At 23.5% G+C, this 22,207-nt stretch overlaps 1 protein-coding gene across 2 annotated transcripts in view; it reads left to right on the plus strand.

Moving 5' to 3' along the window:
- The first annotated feature begins 252 nt into the window (after positions 1-252).
- Positions 253-22,207, plus strand: part of LOC117173088 (eukaryotic initiation factor 4A-III-like) — a 30,778-nt gene continuing 8,823 nt past the window's right edge. The window contains exons 1-4 of one of the 2 annotated variants that reach the window (XM_033361471.1): positions 253-451; positions 6,788-7,144; positions 14,834-15,056; positions 20,571-20,825. In XM_033361471.1, the coding sequence (XP_033217362.1) occupies positions 307-451; positions 6,788-7,144; positions 14,834-15,056; positions 20,571-20,825 (980 nt within the window). In that variant the 5' untranslated portion in view covers positions 253-306. The remainder of the gene's footprint in view (positions 452-6,787; positions 7,145-14,833; positions 15,057-20,570; positions 20,826-22,207) is intronic. The other variant, XM_033361472.1, reaches the window with a different exon arrangement.

Here is a 22,207-nt window from a genome sequence, read left to right on the forward strand (position 1 = left end):
AACTTTTGAAACCATGTACTATGAAATGTTCTTTCAGCAAACAAAATAATGTTATATTTGTGAAATTAAGAATAACTGACTCTTCAACTCTATTTTACGATTGAACTATAAACTTTTATTAATAATTTGTATAAAAAAAAGTTCTTTTTCATACATCAAATTCGAATTTTCGCAGAACTCGGACCCAAGCAGTTCGCACACTCTGGTGATTTAACGCATGCGCAATTAAACAAATTCACCACGTGACACCAGGCGTTTTCTTTTGATTTGGCTAGTTCGTAAATCCTACTCAATCCTGTTGTTTGTATGAAAATGCCGGATCCCAAAAATCGATCTGTAAATGTCGATCTTTCGAATGTTGAATTCGAAACATCTGAAGATGTGGAAGTTCTTTCTATTTTTAATAAGCTGGGCTTAAAAGATGATCTTCTTCGGGGAATTTATACTTATGGTAAGTACAAAAACCCTATTAGTTTCGACTCGCTATTTCATCCTTTTCTCTAATTAAAAACATATAAAAATTAGTCCTTTTTTAGAAAAATTGATTTTATTTAATTTTCTTAAGCATTTCGCTTTATTTGGGACAGTGTCCTAAAGTATTTACTGATAAAAGGTAAAAATGTAGAGTTTATTTTTGTATGCGCTCAAGGTCAAGATCCTGGATATTATTTCTTGTTTACTTTCTTAATCTCTGTTTACCTTCATTTTTACTAATTTGATTTAATAGGCTTGGATTTTAAATTATACAGTTTAATAATTAATATCAAGTATTGTAAAGGGATTCGCAATGTTGTGATATTTTTGTGTATTTTAAAAGATCCCAAGGAATTTTTAATAGATTTCAATGATTTGAAGGCATTTCTAAGGATTTAAAACTTTTTAGGATATTTTTTTAAATTTTATCGAGCTTTGAAACAGCTTCAAAGAATTTGAAAACATTTGAAACATTTCTGGGTATTTTAAAAAAGCCCAAGGAATATCTAATATATTTTAATAATTTGAACGTATTTCTAAGGATTGAACAGATTTTAGGGTATTTTTTGAAGTTCCATGGAGCTTTAAAACAGCTTCAAAGGATTTAAAAATATTTTTGGATGTTTTTACATATCCCAAGGAATTTTTAATAAATTTCAATGATTTGAAAGTATTTCTAAGGCCATAAAAGGTTTTAGGGTATTTCATAAATTTTTATAGAGCTTTAAAATAAAATAGATTTTAGGGTATTTTTTGGAATTCCATAGAGCTTTAAAACAGCTTCAAAGGATTTAAAAATATTTTTGGATGTTTTTACATATCCCAAGGAATATTTAATAAATTTCAATGATTTGAAGGTATTTCTAAGGCCATAAAAGATTTTAAAAATTATAGGGAATTTTTTGAAATTTTATCGAGCTTTAAAACAGCTTTTAAGGATTTCAAAACATTTGAAATATTTCTGGGTATTTAAAAAAAACCCAAGGAATATTTAATAGATTTCAATGTCTTGAACGTATTTCTAAGGATTGAACATTTTTTAGGGTATTTTTTAAAATTCCATAGAGCTTTAACGTAGCTTCAAATAATTCCAAAATATTTAGAATATTTTTAAGTACTTTAAAAGATCCCAAGGAATGTTTAATATATTTCAATGATTTGAATGTATTTCTAAGGATTGAAAACATATTAGGGTATTTTTTGAAATTTTATCGAGCTTTAAAACAGCTTCAAAGGATTTAAAAATATTTTTGGATGTTTTTATGTATCCCAAGGAATTTTTAATAAATTTCAATGATTTAAAGATATTTCTAAGGACATAACAAATTTTAGAGTATTTTATAAATTTTTATAGAGCTTTAAAATAGCTTCAAAGGACTTCAACATATTTTTGGGCATTTTTAAATATCCCAAAGAATTTTTAATAGATTTCAGTGATTTGAAGGTATGTCTAAGGATTTCAATCATTATAGGATATTTTTTTAAATTTTATCGAGCTTTAAAACAGCTTTCAAGGATTTGGAAACATTTGAAATATTTCTGGGTATTTTAAAAAATCCCAAGGAATATTTCTAAGGATTGATAATTTTTTAGGGTATTTTTTGAAATTCCATAGAGCTTCAACGTAGCTTCAAATAATTTCAAAACATTTGAAATATTTTCGGGTATTTTTAAAAAGCCCAAGGAATATTTAATATATTTCAATGATTTGAATGTATTTTTAAGGATTGATAATTTTTTAGGGTATTTTTTGAAATTCCATAGAGCTTCAACGTAGCGTCAAATAATTTCAAAACATTTGAAATATTTCTGGGTATTTTTAAAAAGCCCAAGGAATATTTAATATATTTCAATTATTTGAATGTATTTTTAAGGATTGATAATTTTTTAGGGTATTTTTTGAAATTCCATAGAGCTTTAACGTAGATTCAAATAATTTCAACATATTTTGGGCATTTTTAAATATCCCAAGGAATTTTGAATAGATTTCAATGATTTGAAGGTATTTCTAAGGATTTAAAAGATTTTAGGGTATTTTTTGAAATTCCATGGAGCTTTAAAACAGCTTCAAAGGATTTAAAAATATTTTTGGATGTTTTTACATATCCCAAGGAATTTTTAATAAATTTCAATGATTTGAAGGTATTTCTAAGGCCAGAAAAGATTTTAGGGTATTTCATAAATTTTTATAGAGCTTTAAAATAGCTTCAAAGGATTTCAACATATTTTTGGGCATTTTTAAATATCCCAAGGAATTTTGAATAGATTTCAATGATTTGAAGGTATTTCTAAGGATTGAAAAAAAATTTTAGGGTATTTTTTGCACTTTTATCGAGCTTTAAAACAGCTTTTAAGGATTTCAAAATATTTGAAATATTTGTGGGTATATTAAAAAAGTCCAAGGAATATTTAATATGTTTCAATGATTTGACGGTATTTCCTAGGATTAAAAAATTTTAGGGTATTTGTTTAAAATCCATAGAGCTTTAAAATAGCCTCAAAGAATTTCAAAATATTTAAAATATTTTTGGAAATTTTAAAAGATCCCAAGGAATTTTTATAAAATGTCCATCATTTGAAGGTATTTCTAAGGATTTGAAAGATTTTAGGGTATTTTTTAAATTCTAAGGAATTTCCCATAGCTGTAAAAATTTGCAAAGGATTTCAGAAGATTTATAAATATTTGAAATATTTTTGGGCATTTCTAAAAGTCCCAAGATATTTCTAAGGATTTAAAAGATTTTAAGTTATTTTCTGTATTTTTATAGAGCTTTAAAATAGCTTGAAAGGATTTTAAAATATTTGAAATATGTTTGGGTATCTAAAAAAATTACAAGGAATTTTCAATAGTTTTAAATAATTTGAAGCAACTTGGAGCGATTTAAAAGATTTTTGGGTATTTTTTGAAATGTTATGTAATTTTATAGTGATATAAAAGGCTTTAAAAGATTTCAAAATATTGGAAATATTTTGGGTTATTTTAAAAGATCTCAAGGAATTTTAAAAAGATTCCCATGATTTTAACGTATTTCTAAGGATTTAAGATTTTAGGGTATTTTTAAAATTCTAATGAATTTTCTAGAGCTTTAAATAATTTCAAAGAATTTTTAAAGGCTTAAAGATATCTTAAATGTTTTTGGATGTTTTAAAAGATTCCAAAGAATCTTAATAGATTTTAAAAATTTGAAGGTATTTCTAAGGATTTAAAAGATTTTAGTGTTTTTTTTAATTCTAAGGTATCAAATGTTATATTTTTAATTGAGAATTTATCTATCTTGGTTAAAAATGCATGAATTTTGTTAGAAATTCATATTTTCGGATTGAAAATATAACTGTTTTGTGGAAAATGTTCTTTTTCGTTCGAAAATTCAACAATTTAGTGAACTTTTTTTTTATTAAAAATCCGAATTTTTTGTTTCCAAATTTATCTCTTTGCAAAAAAAAATAGAATGTTATTGTTTTTGGAAACTTTACTAATTTGGTATAAAATTAACATTGTTTGATTGAGGATTCTGCTGCTATGCTTAAAATTCGTCTTCCTTGATTGAATTCAACTGTAAATTTAACTATTTTGTCAGAAACTTCAACTAGTTGCTTGAGAAATAACGAAAATCTTTGTTAAAAATTCAACTTTTTGAAAAGGTTTGATTTTGTTTGGAAAATTCACCTCTTTTGCTAACAAATTTTTCTGGTTAAAAATATAACTATATACTTGGTAGGAATTTGATCGTCTTTTTTTAAATTCAGTAGTTTGGTTAAAGATTCATAATTTTAATTTTAGTCGAACCATTTGGTTGAACATCCATGTGTTTTGTTAAAAACTTGAAAATTTTGTTAGAAATCCTAAATTGGTGTAAAAGAAATTTTGTTTAGAAATTTTTATAAACGATATAAAACAGTATATCAGATACAAATATAAAATTTTCAAGTTTATAAAAGTTTATTTTAAAGAAAAAAATGTCTTTTCTACTATAAAATTTGACTTTTCAACAAAATCCTTGAATTTTCCATCTAAAATAATAAATTCCCAAAAACAAAGTTGCGTAGTTTATTTTTCAATCAAGAAAGATGAAATTTATACAAAAAATAAAGAAGAATTTTGAAACCAAATAGACGAATTTATAACAAATATTTTGCACTTAAGGAAGAAATAAAATATTACCTAACAGATGTATTTTCATCCAACAACCATGAAATTTCATACCAAAAAAGTTATTTTTTTTTATTTAAAAAGGAGAGTTTTGAACTAAAAAAGATCGATCTTAAAAAAATGGAAAAGTGACATTTTTAGTTAAAAAATTAATTTTAAATAAAAAGGGATTTTCGATTGAATAGTTACATTATCAACTAAAGACATTTTTAGGAATTTAGTTTGACTTTTACCATATCAGTTAAATTATTAATTTAAAAAGGTTTTTTTAAATAGTTAAACGTTCAATCAAAAAGATGAATTTTCAAATAAAAATGTAAATCGTCAAGAAAAAAAATGATTTTCAAATCAATTATAAAAAAACAACAATTTTATCAACCAAAAAGGATGAATTTTAAACCAAATAGTTGAATTCTCTACCTAAAGCTTGCATTTTTATTCAAGAACGATGAAATTTTTACTAAAACAAAGGAATTTTTCATTAAAATTTTTTTTTTTTAATTTTAACTGTCATCCAGAAAATATCTTAGTTAATTTTTCAGCATCAAAAAATAAATTTTAAACAAAAAGTACATTTTTTACGGAATAGTTAAATTTTCAACCAAACAGTATGACTATTTAACAAAATCGTTTCATTCTCAACCAAATAATTGCATTTTTATCCAAAAAATATGAAATTTATCTCAAACAGATAAATTTTGATTAAAAAAAAATATATAAAAATAGTTGAATTTTCATCCAAAAAAGATTCCAGTTGACTCTTCAAGATCAAAATATCAATTAGAAAAAAGTTTCTACGAAGAAATCGAATTTTCAATTCAATTAAAAAAAAAAAATTTGTCGGCCAAAAAGGATGAATTTTAAACAGAATAGTTGAATTCTCTACCTGATGCTTGCATTTTTATTCAAGAACGATGAAATTTGTATTATTTTTTTTTTATGTTGAACTTTCAGCCAGAAAAGATTTTAGTTCATTTTTCAGCACCAAAACATAAATTTTCTGCGGAGTAGTTAAATTTTCAACAAAATAGTACAATTTTCTACCAAAAAGTATTCTTTTTTAACAAAATAGTTTAGTTTTCAATCAAATAGTTGTATTTTCATCCAATAAAAATAAAATTTCTGCTAAATCAGCTGAATTTTAACATAAAAATGATCAACCTTCAAACGAAAAGTTTTATTTTTATTCAAGATAAAAATTTCTTCTAAAACAGATTAATTTTTTTAAAAACCTTAAAAAATAGTTAAATTTTTATCCAAAGAAGATTACAAATTCTACTAAAACAGGGTAAATTTTCAAATCAAAAAGAAAATTTTTCAATAAAAGAGTTTAATATTCATAAAAAATATTCATTTGACTTTTCAACACAAAAATAGAAATTTTCAACAAAAAGTAAATTTTCTGGAAAATAATTTAACTTACAGCAAAATAGTTGCGTTTTTTCCAAGAAAGAATCAATATTTATACTAAAACAGATGAACTATTAAGTTAAAACGACAAATTTTCGGAAAAATAGTTTTCATTAAAAAAAATTTTCAGTTGACTTATCAACAACAAAATATAAAATTTTTAACAAAAGGTTCAATGTAATAAAAGAGCTGCATTTTTAACACAAAAAGACGAATTTTTAACAAAACAGTTGAATTTGCAATCAAAAAGGATGTTTTTTTAAAGAAAATTGTTAAATTTTCCACCAAATAATGAAATTTATAACTAAAAAGATAATCTTCAAGAAAAAGTTTTTGCGAATTTGCAAAAATTACTAGCTGTTACGTAATTTAAGTATGGTCCCAAATGCATATTTCTATTTAAATAAAGTTTTTATGAATTCTCTTCTTACTTATTTGATTTTTAAATTATAAAATTAATGAAGTGATCAAAGTAAATTTTTTGATTGCATGTAACGTAATTGTAACTAGTTATATACTTAAAAAAAGTAACTTACCCGTCACTGGTCAAAACATGTGCCCTCTCATTTTTCTTTTCTCTTTTTTATTTTTGTCCGAAAATTATTTTTTTTTTTCAGATTACAGTAGGATTTTTTTTTTGCTTTTGTTTGTCAAATTTTTAATTTAGATTTTAATCTAATTTAAATTTCTTAAATTTTTTCAATGAAAAATTAGTCAAGGAGAGAAAACTCAGGGTATTTAAAAAAAAAATAGAAAATTGTATTATTTATCTAGGTTTTGAGAAACCTTCTGCCATTCAACAAAGGGCTATAAAACCCATCATGAAGGGCAGAGACGTGATTGCTCAGGCACAATCTGGAACCGGCAAAACCGCCACTTATTCGATAGGAATTTTGCAAACTCTGGATATAAAAGTTAGAGAAACCCAAGTTCTTGTTTTATCGCCAACGAGAGAACTCGCCACACAAATCCAAAAAGTTGTCCTCGCTTTGGGAAATTATATGAGTGTCCAATGCCATTCTTGCATCGGTGGAACTAGCCTGGGAGAGGATATCAGCAAACTCGATTATGGGCAGCACGTTGTTTCCGGAACGCCCGGAAGAGTCTTTGGTAAGTTCAAAAATGAAACAGGGCGTTCGCTGGACCGGGAAACCTGGAAAACCGGGAAATGACCGCAAATTTATTTTTTGACAGGTAATTTTACAAATTAAAAAAAAAAAATCTACCCAAGTTTGATTTCAACAGTTTTAAAAAGAATTAGTTAAATTGTGATCTTTTTCAATTATACCATTCAGTTTATGATGCGTCATTCGAAAATCTTTCACTATACAAATTTTCCATTTTAGATTTTTAATTTTTAGCGTAGATTTTTATTTAAAGAATTTTTTTAATGCAATTATAAAAATGAAAAATAATTAAAATTTAGAAGCGTTTAGATTGAAGATTTTTTTAAAACAAAAAATATTTTTAGTTGATCAAATTTGAATATGAATTAATTAATTATTCTTAAAATTGGACTGTAATAATAATTGATTTTACAAGACGATTCAGGATCAGTTCATAATTATTTTAGAATTTCTAGATTTAAACGTTAAAAATTAAACTGTTTCAATTGGAAAACCATATTAGTTAAACCAATCTAAACGCCCAATGAAACTTAAACTATCTTCAATTTTAAAATAACTTCAAAGTAATATATTTATATTCAAAGGCTATTATTAAATTTAAAATGTTATTTAGGTCTAAAATATTACAGTTTTAAACCATTCAATTTGAAATTTTTCAATTAGGAAAAATAACAATTGCTTAATTTTTAGAAACATCTGACTTTTCATTTCAAATCAGTAATTATAAATTAAATAATCAAAACTAAACCACAAAATTAAACGTTGAACGTTAAAATTTTAATAGATATGATAGAAAAAATTTTAATTTGAGTAAGTTGAAGAAATATTTAGAAGTTTTGAAACAAATAAAAATTAATTAAAAATGTGAAATGACTTCAAATAATTTAAACGAAGTTTCTACGTATACCGACATAATCCGGATATTCGTACAAAAACTGCAGATTTAGAACAAAAAATTTAGAAGCTTTTTAAGAATTTTGAAAGGCTTCAGAGGCATAACAAATATTTTATAGAAAAATTCAGAATTATTTTTTATTTTCAGAAATTAATTTTAAGAGAGTGTTTAAAAAGATTTAGAAAGTTTTGCAAAATTATTAATAATGAATTTGGAGGATTTTAAGTAAAAAGTTTCAGTTTGGCAGGATTTAAAAGAAAAATGTCGGAAAAATTTGAATAATTTTAAAAGATGTTTAGAAGATCTGAAAAATTGTTAAATAATTAAAATTTAAAAAAATTTTAAACAACAGGTAAATGTTTCAAGATTTTGAAATAAAATTTTGAAGCATTTTGAGGATTTGTAAACTATTCAAAATAGGAATATCTTTTAATTTGAGAAGGGTTTACTATAATTAAAAAAATTAATCGTTCTATTTTTAATGTTTCTAGCTTAAAATGCTTAAAATGATATAATTTTCAAAAATTTTGAATGGATTGATTGATTCCCTGAAACTTTTAGAAAAAAAATCTGTTCAAGTATGGTTTTATCAGATTTTTAAATAATCAGTTGCATTTTTATCTTTTTCAATTATGAGATCATTTGGTTTACAATGCGTATTTATAAAACCTTTCACTTACAAATTTTCTATTTTGGATTTTAATTTTTAAGTGTATATATTAAAGTTTAACAAGTTAATAATAATTGATTTTGTAAGAGAATTCGGAATCAGTTCAAAATTTAAGAGTTTCTACATTTTAACGTTAAAAATTAAACTGTTTCAGTTGGAAAGTTTTATTAATTAAAAAATTGTAAACGCTTGATTGAAATTTTATAAACTATTTTAAATTTTTAAATTACTTTAAAATAATATGTTCATAATTAAAGACTTTTATTAAATTTAAAATAATGTTTTAGTCTAAAATTTGAAAATTTAAATTTTGAAATTTTTAATTCAGAAAAATAACAATTGCTGGATATTTAGAAATATTGTATTATTCATATCAAATCAGTTATTATAAATTTAATATTCTAAACTAAACAAAATAAGAAACTTTGAAATTTAAAAGTTTAATTGTTTTATTTCAAAAAATTCAATTTACAATTAAAATTGTGAATTTTAATACAAAAATTCGAGTAAGTTGAAGAGATATTTAAAGGTCTGAAAAAATTAAAAATTTGAAATGATCTCAAATCATTTAAACGAAGTGTCTGCGTATACGGCAAAATCCTGCGTTCGTACCGAAATTTCGGTGCAAATAGCCCACGGTCTCATTTAAAACAAAATACACATTTTTTAAGATTTCAAACAATAAATTGATAATATTTTTAAGAATTAGGAAAGGCTTTAAAAGAATAAAAAAAATTTTCCTATGATTCCTAGGAGAATTGAAAATTACTTTTTATTTTGAAAAATTAATTTTATGAAAAGAATTAAAAGGATTTTCAAAATTGTCAAAAATTAACCTGGAAGATTTGAAGGAATTTTGCAGGATATAAAAATTAATTGTAGGAAGAATTTGAATAATTCGGAAAGTTATTGAACATCTGTCTTGTTAAATAGAAACTTGGTCCTTTTGGAATGATAATTCATATTTTTTATTAGAAGGGTCCTTGCTTGGTTAAAAATGATCTCTTTTGTTGAAAATTAAATTTTCCGTGATTAAAAGTCAAATGCTTTCCAAAACATTCATTTTTTTGGCTTCAAAACTAAACTTTTTTGTTGAAAATTCATTTTTTTTAATTAAAAATTCATATTTTTTAGTTGAAAATTCAACTATTTTCTTGAAATTTCAGCTTTGTTAGTTAAAGATTAAATTTTGTGAATAAAAGTCAAATGTTTTTTGAAAATATGCGACTTTTTCTAAATCATTTGTTTTGTTAGAAAATTCATCTTTCTGGTTAAAAATTCGTTTTTGTCGGTGGTTTATTTCACCATTTTCGTAGAAAATTCAACTATTTGGTTACAAATTAACACCTTTATTTGAAAATTCAACTAGTTTGTACACAATATATCTTTTTGGTTAAAAATATAAACCTTAAAATGAAAATTCATTTGTGTCAAAAATTAATTTTTTTAGCTGAAATATTAGCTATTCCTTTTTTCGTTAAACTTTAATTTTTTAGAAAAAAAGTCAACTATTTGGTTAAAGATGCATCTGTCTAGTTTAAAATATAAGTATTTTGTTGAAAAATCGTTTTTCTTTTTTGAAATTTTCTTTCTTTCAATCGAAAATTTAACGATACTGTTGACATTTTTTAAATAATTCTTTTAATGGCACAATTTACTATTCCATTTTTCTTGGAAAATGTTGTCTTTTTTAGGTAGAAAATTAATCTTTTAATCTTCTTGGTTGAAAATTCATCTATTTGTTAAAAACTCAATTACTTGGTAAAGGGTTAATTTTTTTGGTTTAAAGTTGAAGTATTTTTTTGAAAGTTTTTTTTCTTTTTCGAAAATTACTTTTTTTAATTGAAAATTTAACTACTCTGTTGAATTTTTTTTTGTTAAAAATTAATGTTTTTTATAAAAATTTACCTTTTCCATTTTCCGTTAGAATTTTGTCTTCTTTAGTAGAAACTGCAACTATTTGGTTGAGGATTCCTCTGTTTTTTTTTAATCTACATATTTTATTAAAAAATAATTTTTATTTTTTCGACATTAATTGTTTAAATCGATAAGTTAATTACTTTGCTTACAATTTGTTTTTTTTTAATTTCTTTTTTTTTAGATTAATTTTTTTATCGAAAATATAACTATTCTGTTGAAAATTCGTTGTTTTTCTTAAATAAAAATGTACCTTTTCCATTTTTTGTTAGAATGATCTTCTTTGTTGAAAATTCATCTGTTTGGTTGAAAATTCAAATATTTGTGAAAAATTTAAGTGTTTTATTGAAAAATCGCTTTTCTGTTTTAAAAATTAAATTTTATATACAAAATTTAATTATTCTATTTTGTTTTGAAAATTGATCCTTTTTTTAAAGATTCTTAGCTTAAGGTTGATCTCTTTGCTTAAAAAATTCAGCTTTGTTAGTCGAAAATTAAATTTTGTGCTCAAAATTCAAATGTTTTTAAAATAGGCGATTTTTTCTAAATCATCTATTTTCGTAGAAAATTCAATATTTTGTTTGAAAATTTAATCAGTTCGTAGAGAGTTTATCTTTTTGGTAAAAATACAAACTTTTAGATGAAACTTCATTTCTCGGTCGAAAATTAATTTTTTTTCTGAAAAATTAGCTATAGCATTTTTCGTTGACATTTTAATACTTTTATTTTAAAAAATCATCTATTTGTTTCAAGATGCATCTGCCTGATTTAAAATATAAGTATTTTGTTGAAAAATCGTTTTTCTTTTTTAAAAATTTCTTTCTTTTAATCGGAAATTCAACGATACTGTTGACATTTTTTAAAATAATTTATTTACCTGAGTTAAGGGTTAAACGTATTGGTTTAAGATTGAAGTATTTTGTTGAAAGTTGTCTTTATTTTTCGAAAATGAATTTTTTAAATCGAAAATTTAACTATTCTGTTAAAAATTCGTTTCTTTTTTTTGTTATTAAAAATTAATGCTTTTTATAAAAATTTACCTTTTCCACTTTTATGTTAGAATTTCATCTGCTTCAGTGTAAAGTGTAACTATTTGGTTGAGAATTTATCTATTTTGTTGAGAATGTGTATTTTTTAGTCAAAATTTAATCTTTTTAGTCGAAAATTTTTCTTTTTGGTTGATAATTGATCTGTTTGTTAAAAAATTATTTATTTGGTTGAGGATTCCTCTTTTCTTTTTTTTTTATTTGAGAATTTCGTTGAAAAATCGTTTTTATTCTTTCGAAATTAATTTTTTAAACCGATAGTTTAATTACTCTACTGATAATCTGTTTTTTCTTTTTATTAAAAAGTGATTTTATCTTTTCTGTTAGAAAATGCAACTGTTTGGTTGAGAATTAATATATTTTGTAAAAAATTTGTCGTCTTGGTTGAAAATTGAACAATTTTGTTAAAAAATTGTTTTTCTCTTTTTTTTAAATTAATTTTTTGTATCGAAAATTTAACTTCATATTCATATTAAAGTACTTATTTCACTGTTCAACTTTTTCAGTAGAAATATTGCATTTTTCTAAGATTAAAATGCAAATGTTTTGTAGAAAATTTACTATTTCGTGGAAAAATTACTTTTTGTTTAAAATTATTATTTTTGTGTTGAAAATTAAATTAAAATCTCTTTGGATGAATATTCAACTCTTTTTTTGAAAATTTGTCTTCTTGATTCAAAAGTTTTTTTTTCATTGTAAATATTGCTTCTTTCGTTGAAAAAATGCAACTGTTTGGTTGAAAATTTAACAATCTTGTTAAAAAGGCGTACTTTCAAGTTAAAAATTGGATTATTTAGCAGAAAATTAACTTCTTGTTTACAATTTTTTATGGGCTTTGGAAAGTGAATTGGAATCTTTTTTGTATAAAGATTGAAGTATTTTTTTTAAATTAATCTGTTTTAGAAGAAATTTACTTTACCTTTCTTGGATAAAGATGCAATATTTGGTTGAAAATTAAATTATTTCATTAAAAAGTCATTACTTTTTGGTTGAAAGTTCTATGTTTTGTTAAAAATTTAACTGTTTCGTAAGAAATTTACTTTTTGTTTAAAATTTATGTTTTGGTTTTTAAAAATTAACTGAAATCTATTCCAGATGATATTTCAACTTTAAAAAAATGTTGTTTTTTATTAAACATTCATCTGTTTTGCTTGAAATTTCATCTTTCTTGGATGAAAATGCAACTATTTCATAGAGAATTCAACTATTTTCTTAAAAATTCATTCTTTTTGGTTGGGAAAATTCGACTTTTTTGATTGAAAATTCAAATTTATTCGTAAAAAGTTGTTGTTTGTTGAAAAAGGCATGCTTTGATCTAAAAAAGTGTACTGAAACCTTTTTCGGGTGAAAATTTAACTATTTTTGTGTTAAAATTATTCTTTTTTATTTTAAAATTCATCTGTTGTAGTAGTAATTTCTTTTTTTTTTTTTAATGAAAGTGCAATTTTTTCGTAAAAATTCTTCTTCTTTGCTTGAGTATTCAACTATTTTGTTTGAAAGATTTGGTTGAATCACTTTGTTAAGAAATCATTATTTTTTAAGATTTATGTTTTTAGTTAAAAATTTATCTCTTTGTTTGAAAGTTTTACTTTTTTGTTGTAAATTAATTTTCGTAATTAAAAATTCAACTATTTAGGTAAAATTTAAACTACATTGTTAAAATTCTATTTTGCTTGAAGACATGCCTTTGGTTCAAAATTTAACGGTTTAGGGGAAATTTCACTGTTTTGTTTAAACTTAATTTTATAACTGAAAATGTAACTTTTCAATTTTTGTTAACACGCAACTTTTTTTTAGTTGAACATTCTCCTATTTTGTAAAAAAAAATAATTTTCTTGGTTTGAAATTTGATGTTAATTGGGTACAAATGATTCAGTTTCGTGGAAAATTAATTTTTTTGCTAATGCCATATTTCTTGTTAGAAAAATTCAATGTTGTAGAGAAAATGTGGCTTTTAGGTTGAAGGTTCAACAATTTAGATATTATTTTATTTATTTCTTGAATGAAAAATCTTTATTTCTTGAAAATTCGTCTTTTTAGTTTTAAAATATACTTTCTTGTGTACAAATTAAATTTTTTGCGGTTGAACATTTAAATATTATGTTAAAAATTTAATTATTATGTTGGAATCTCAAGTATTTCATTAAAAACCCATATTTTATACTAGAAAAGCAATTTTTTGTTTGAAATAAATTAATAAATTTAAAAATTTTAATTTTGTATCTGAAATACTGTTTTATTCCTTTTAAAAAATTATATTTCAAAAGTATTACAAAATTAAAATGCTGGTATTTGAATATTAATGATCAATGGAAAAGAAAAGAAATACTAGCAGAACGTTTCTGGAAACTGAAAATTACATTTTAAATGATAGAATTAGCATTTTTCTCAATTCTATAATGCACATACACGGGTAGCCAAAAGTTTTCGCACACCTCTTTTTTGATAACTGAGATTAAGTTCTCTTAATTTTAATTATGCCAAAGGTAAAACATTTTCTCTTGAAGGGGTTCATTTCTCATGAAATTCTGTATAAAATGAGCCCAGGGTGAAGCCAATTTGTCTATTTTTTAAGTCGATATTGCAAAAATAGTGCAAATTTAAATATTTTCTTAAATTTTCAATAATTTTTGAAATAATCAACATTTCACAATGCTCTTGGGCTCATTTGGAAGCTATTTTTTCAGCGAATTACAGTAGCTTGTTAGTATAAATATATTCTACAAAACATATATTCTACATAACATATATTCTAACATATAACTAACATATATTCTAACATATATGTTACAAAAATATTTTTGTGACCACAAAGGAAATTGCAAAAAACAGCTTTAAAATGAGCCCAAGAGCATTGAAAAATATTGATTATTTCGGAAGTTATTGAACATTTAAGAAAATATTCAAATTCACACTATTTTTGCAATATCTACTTAAAAAATAGACAAATTGGCTTCATCTAGGGTTTACTTTATACCGAATTTGGAGAGCAATCAACCCTTTAAAGATACAATTTTTTATCACTAGTATAATGAAAATAAAAAGTAAATAAATTGATGTATCGGAATTTCTGTAAAAATAGCCCCTTTTCCAGGTCCCCGTATTCGTTCCGAAATAAGTTAACAAAATCGATTTTTTTGACAGATATGATCAAAAGACGAGTTCTCAGGACTCGGGGAATAAAAATGTTCGTTCTCGACGAAGCTGACGAGATGTTAAACAGAGGCTTCAAAGAGCAAATTTACGACGTCTATCGATATCTTCCACCAGCGACTCAAGTCGTTTTAGTCTCGGCTACACTGCCTCACGATATCTTGGAAATGACTTCCAAATTCATGACCGACCCAATCAGAATTCTCGTTAAACGGTATAATTTAAAAATTTCATTTCAGTTTTCATTTTTTTTTTGTTATTTGCAATTTTAAAGGACGTAAGTTTATATAAATTAAATTCAAAGTGTTCTAATCTAAAGATTTCAAGCATTTCATATATATTTAAAAGATTTCAATTATCTATTTAAAAAGATTTCAAAACATTTCACACGGATTTTACACAGATTAAAAAGAATTGACAAATAATTCAAAGGTATTCAAAAGAATTGACAAAGAGTTCAAAATCTTTCAAAGCATTTTAAAATGATTTCAAATATTTCAAAAAGTTTTCAGAAGACATTTTAAGGATTTAAAATATTTCACAAAGATTTCAAAAGATTTGGCAAAGATTAAAAAGATTTCGAAAGAATTGACAAAGATTTCAAAGCATTTCAAATAATTTCAAAGATTTTTAAATATTTCACAAGGATCTTAAAAGATTTCACAAAGTTTAAAAAGATACCGCAAAGACTATAGGACTTCTAAACTATTTTAGAGTTTAAGAAAACATTTTATAATCAAATATGTGTATTTCACAATGATTTCAAAATATGTCCAAAGATTTTATTAGATCGGTTAGGCAATATGAGTAGAGCTTAAGTTCTTACAGAGTTAAGTTGAGACAATTTGCTTTATTTGTTAATTTTATTTGTTATTTTAATATCATAAACAAAATTATCGGCAATTAACTACAACATCTAAAACAAGATTTGAATCAATTGAAAAAGATTTCAAAGATTTAAGAAAAATACAAAAAAATCACAAAGATTTTATCAGATTTTACAAGATTTAAAAATATATCACAAATTTTTCAAGGATTTAACAAATATCTTAGAAATTTCACATAAATTTTTATAGATTTCAAAACATTTCACAAGGATTTCAAAAATTTTACAAAAATATAAAAAAATCAAACAATTGACAATGATTTAAAAGATTTCAAAAGTTTTAAGAACATTTTAACAGGATATTAAAGATTTCACCAAAGCTTCAAATATTTCTAAAGAATTTAAAAAGATTTCAAAAATTTATAAAACTTTTCACAGGGATTTCCAAGATTTCAAAAGAATTGATAAAGATTTTACAGATTTTAAAACATTTCACAAGGATTTCAAAGAATTCAAAATATTTCACAAAGATATTCCAAGAGTTCAATAGAATTGGCATAGATTACAAAGATTTCAAGAGTTTTAAGAACATTTCAACAGGATTTCAAAGATTTCACAAAAGGCTTCATTAAAGATTTCAAAAAAATTTACAAAGTTTTCAAAAAATTTACAAAGCGTTTACAAGGATTTCCAATATTTCAAAGGAATTAGCAAAGATTACAAACATTTCAAATATTGTTGTGATATTTCACGAGGATTTCAAAGATTTCAAAAGAATTGATAAAGATTTTACAGCTATCAAAACATTTCACAAAGATTTCAAAGAATTCAAAATATTTCACAAAGATATTCCAAGAGTTCAATAGAATTGGCATAGATTACAAAGATTTCACAAAAGGCTTCATTAAATATTTCAAAAGAATTTACAAAGTTTTCAAAAAATTTACAGAGCGTTTTACAAGGATTTCCAATATTTTAAAGGAATTAGCAAAGATTACAAACATTTCAAAAATTGTTGTGACAATTCACGAGGATTTCAAAGATTACAAGACATTTTACGCGGATTTCGAAGATTTCACAAAGATTTCAAAATATTTTACAGGGATTTTAAATATTTCACAAATATTTCAGAAGAGTTCAATAGAATTGGCAAAGATAAAACAGTTTCAAAATAAATCAGAAAGATTTCAAAGGATGCCACAAAGATTTAAAAAGTTGCAACAGTTTTTAAAACATGGCACAAACAAGTATGTATATTTTTCAAAGATTTCAAAAGAATTCACAAAGGATTTAAAATATTTCGAAAGAATTGACCAAAATTTTAAAATAATTCAACAGAATTAACAAACAGTTTAAAAAATCGAATGAATTGACAAGACTTAACAACGATTACAAGTTTTTCAACAGAATTTAAAAGAATCAAAACATATCACCAAGATTAGAAGGATTTCACAAATATTTCAAAGGAATAAAAAGTTTGAAAAAGCTTTCAACAGCATTTCAAAGAGTTCATAAAGACTTCAAATATTTGAAAAGAATTTACAAAGATTTCAAAACAATTTAATTGACGTTCTAAGGTAGTCGACCAGTGTATATAATTTTTAACAATTGATTTTGAATTTGATTTAGAATAATTGAAAATGATTTTAGAAATATTAAACAAAAATCGCAGATTTCAAAGTTTTCAAATGACTTCAAAGATTTTCATAGATTTCAGAATGTATCATAAAGTTTGCAAAACATTTTACAAGCATTTCAGACATATTAAAGGATTTCAAAAGAATTCAAATGAATTGACAAGGATAATAAAGATTTCAAAAGTTTGAAAACAATTTCAACAGGATTTTAAAGATTTCACAAAAGACTTCAAATATTTTAAAAGAATTTACAAAGATTTCAAAACATTTCACAAGGATTTCATACATTTCGAAAGAATTGATAAATATTGTGAAGATTTCGATACATTTAAGAGAATTTGAAAGATTTCGAATTTTGTTTTAAACTTTTTACCAGGCTTTCAAACATATCACAAAGATTTAAAAAGAATTCAAAAGAATTATAAACATGATGATAAAGATTCCAAAAGTTTTAAAACCATTGCAACAGGATTTCAAAGATTTCACAACGACTTCAAATGTCTCACAAGAATTTAGAAAGATTTAAAAAGTTGACAAAACATTTCTCAAGGATTTCAAAGATTTCACAAACATTTCAAAAGAATTAAAAGTAGTTGAAGAATTTCAAAGGTTTCAAAAGATTACGCAAAATTTTCAAAACATTTGACTACGTTTTTAAATATTTCACAAAGATTTGAAAAGAATTAACAGAGATTTTAAAGAATTCAAAAGTGTTCAAAACATTTTATAAAGACTACAAAGGTTTTAAAATAATTGACAAATGATTGAAAAGATTTTCAAAATTCTGAATATTGTTTAAGATTTCCAAAACTCACAAAAGTTTTCAAAAGATTACAAATATTTCAAAAAAGAATTTAATTATTCATAACCATGAAAATTAAGATAATTAATATTTCATTTGACATTTGACAAGCATTTTAAACATTTCAAAAAGATTTGAAATTAATTTACAGAGATTTTAAATATTTCAAAAGCATTCACAACATTTTATAAAGATTTCAAAAGGATTTCAGAGAATTTAAAAGAATTCGAAAATTTTTCAAACTTTTTACAAGGCTTTCAAATATATCACAAAGATTTAGAAAGAATTCGAAAGAATTGACAAAGATTATAGAGATTTCAAAGGTTTTAAAACTATTGTAACAGGATTTCAAAGCTTTCACAACGACTTCAAATGTTTCACAAAAATTTAGAAAGATTTAAAAAGTTGACAAAATATTTCTCAAGGATTTCAAAGATTCCACAAAGATTTCAAAAGAATTCAAAAATAACTGATAACGATTATAAAGATTTCAAAACATTTCACAAGGATTTCAGAGAATTCAAAAGATTTCGCATAATTTTCAAAACATTTCGATTTTTTTTTTAAATATTTCACAAAGGTTTGAGAAGAATGTACAAAATTTTAAAGGATTTCAGAAAATTTGATAAAGATTTTAAAGATTTCACAAGGATTTCAGAGAATTCAAAAGATTTCGCATATTTTTTCAAACATTTCGTAAAAATTTTAAATATTTCACAAAGATTTGAGAAGAATTTACAAAGATTTCAAGGATTTCGGAAAAAATGATAAAGATTTGATAGAATTCAAAATATTTCATAAGGGTTTCAGACTATTCCAATGATGTCGTAGAATTTTCAAAATATATCACAAGGATTTAAAATATTTCATAAAGATTTGGAAAGAATTTACAGAGATTTGAAAGATTTCAAAAGTGTTGAAAAATTTTTATAATGATTTCAAAGATTTCAAAATAATTGACAAATGATTACAAAGATTTTCAAAATTTTGAACGTTTTTAAAGGTTTCGAAAAATTTCAAAAGTTTTCAAAATATTATAAATTTTTTAAAAATTTTCAAAACCTTGAACATTAAAATTATGCATAATTCACAAAGATTTTAAAAAATTCATCATTTTTTAAGAATTTCACAAGATTTGTAAATATTTAACAAAGATTTGAAAATAATTGACAATGATTACAAAGTTTTTCGATATTTAGAACATTTTTAAAGATTTCAAAAAACTTCAAAAGTTTTCAAAAGATCATAAAGATTTCTAAAAATTTTTTAAATGTGGAAAACCTTGAACATTAAAATAATTTATATTTCACAAATATTTCAAAAGAATTCCAAAATTTTATTAGATTTCAAAGGGCTTTGCAATATTCGTCATTAAAAAAAAATACATGAAATGATCGAAAATTTACTATATAACACTTCAGAGAGAATTCAAAAGAATTGGTTAAGACTTCAAAGATTTTATACGGATTTCACAGACTTGAAAAATTTCTAAGGAATTTACAAAGATTTCAGAACCTTTAACAAAGATATAAAAAATTTCACAAAGATTTCAAAAGAATTGATAAATATCTGAAAAATTTCAAAACATTTCACAAAGATTTCAAAAAAATTAAAAACATTTCAAAATAATTGACAATGATTACAAAGTTTTCCAATATTTAGAATATTTTTAAATATTTCAAAAAAATTTTAATTTTTTAAAAGATTATGAAGATTTCTAATAGTTTCAAAAAATTTTAAAACGTTGAACAGTAAAATCATGTATATTTTACAAAGCTTTCAAAAGAATTACAAATTTGTATTAAAATTTAAGAAATTTAAATGAGGTTAAAATCTGTTAAAATCAAATTTAAAATCCTTTTCTAACTTCCAATAATAAAGTTAATATGAAGATTTCCTGAAAATAAAACGAAGAATCTAACGACCAAATTTGGACAAATTCCATAAAATTTTACCATTTCAATCTGACAATTCTGGGATGTTTATTCTTAGGTGTCAGCGAGAGAGCATCGTGGTTGCGCTGCTGTTCCTGCCGGCTTAAAATTTTATTTTATTTATTTTTTTTTTGCCTTGATAAGGGTTGGCGAATATTTTTGCAAATGTTTTTTTATTGTTATTTAATAATAATGAAAATAAATCGAAAAAAGAAATAAAAAAAGAGAAGGAAGGATATTTTGTTGGTTGCCTTCTCATTTTTCTTTCCTCTTTTATATTTTTGTCCAAAGGGAAAACATATTTTTTTCATTTCCTTTTTAGGGGGAAAAAGGGAAAAAGATTTTTTCGTCAGATTTAAAAATAATTGAGAAGGTTTTCAGAAATATTACACTGGATTTTAAAAGATATTACCAAGATTGTAAAGATTTTACGAAGGCTTCTACAACAGATTTCAAGAATTATCAAAACCTAGAAATTAATTATTTTTTGAAATAATAAAAATTTGTAAGATTCGATTTCCTTTTGCAGAGATGAACTTACTCTCGAGGAAATCAAACAATTTTTCGTGGCTGTGGAACGCGAGGAGTGGAAATTCGACACCCTCTGCGATCTCTACGACACTCTGACGATCACGCAGGCCGTGATTTTCTGCAACACGAGACGTAAAGTTGACTGGCTCACTGAGAAAATGCGAGATACAAATTTCACTGTTTCCTCGATGCATGGAGATATGTCACAAAAAGAAAGAGATAATATCATGAAGGAATTCCGATCGGGGCAGAGGTAAGAAAACATCTTTTTTTTTTAATTTACTCCCCTGCTTTCATTTTTATATAAGAAAAAATAGAAAAACCCATTATTTTCAGATAAAAAAAATGAATTTTCAATTAAGAAAGATTTTTAAATCAATAAAGAAAAAAAATGTTAAATTTTCAAGCCAAAAATATGATTTTTCAACAAAACAGTGGAATGTTCAACCAAGTGGTTAAATTTTTAATGAAAAAGATGAAGCAGTGATTCAATTCATCGGATCGTTTGAATTTTTCCAAAAATATACCCGAAATATTTTTTAAATAATTAATGACTTTGTGAAATCTTCTTAACCTATCATAAATCTTTGTCAAATATTTGAATTTTTGTAAAATATTTTGAAATGTTTTTTGAACAATTGATATATTTTGAAAATGTTTGGAAATACTTGTGAAATTGGTGATATCTTTGAGAAATCATTGAAGTCCTTGAAATATTTTAAATCTTATCCAAAATATTTGCGAAATATTTCATATATTTTATAAATATTTCAAATATTTTATTCTTATTCGATACTCTTTTTGAAATGATTGATATCCATGGAAAATCATTGAAATACTTGTGAAATATTTCAGATTGATCCGAAATCCTTACGAAACATTTTAAATCTTTGGAAAATCATTGAAATATTTGTAAAATGTTTTTTTTTTAATTGTAAATTGTTGAAATCTTTGATAAATCATTGAAGTCTTTGAAATATTTGAAATCTATCTGAAATATTCCAAACATTTGATAATATTTCTGAAATGATTGAAATCTTTGAAAAATAATTGCAATAATTATGAAATCTTTTTTATCTGTCTGAAATCTTTGGTGAATGATTGAAATTTTTATGAAATATTTTTAGAAAATTGTTGAAATCTTAGGAAAATCATTGAAGTCTGTGACATCGATTAAATCTATCTAAAATATTTAAAATATTTTATAAATATTTTAGTATATTTATGAAATGATTGAAATCTTTTAAACCTATCCGAAATCTTTACGAAATCTTTGAAATCTTTAAAAAATAATCGAAATCTTTATCAAAAATTTTTGAAACATTTAAAATCTTTGTAAAATATTACATATATTTTATAATATTTTTGAAATGGTTGGAATCTTTGGAAAATCATTGCAATCTTTGTGAAATCTTTTTTATATGTCCGAAATCTTTATGAAATATCTGAAATCTTTGGTGAATGATTGAAATTTTTATAAAATATTTTTAGAAAATTGTTGAAATCTTAGGAAAATCAGTGACGTCTATGACATCTTTTAAATCTATCTGAAATATTTAAAATATTTTATAAATATTTTAGTATATTTATGAAGTGATTGAAATCTTTAGAAAATCTTTTAATCTATACGAAATC

Source organism: Belonocnema kinseyi, chromosome 5 (assembly GCF_010883055.1).
Source record: "Belonocnema kinseyi isolate 2016_QV_RU_SX_M_011 chromosome 5, B_treatae_v1, whole genome shotgun sequence".
Lineage (NCBI taxonomy): Eukaryota > Metazoa > Arthropoda > Insecta > Hymenoptera > Cynipidae > Belonocnema > Belonocnema kinseyi.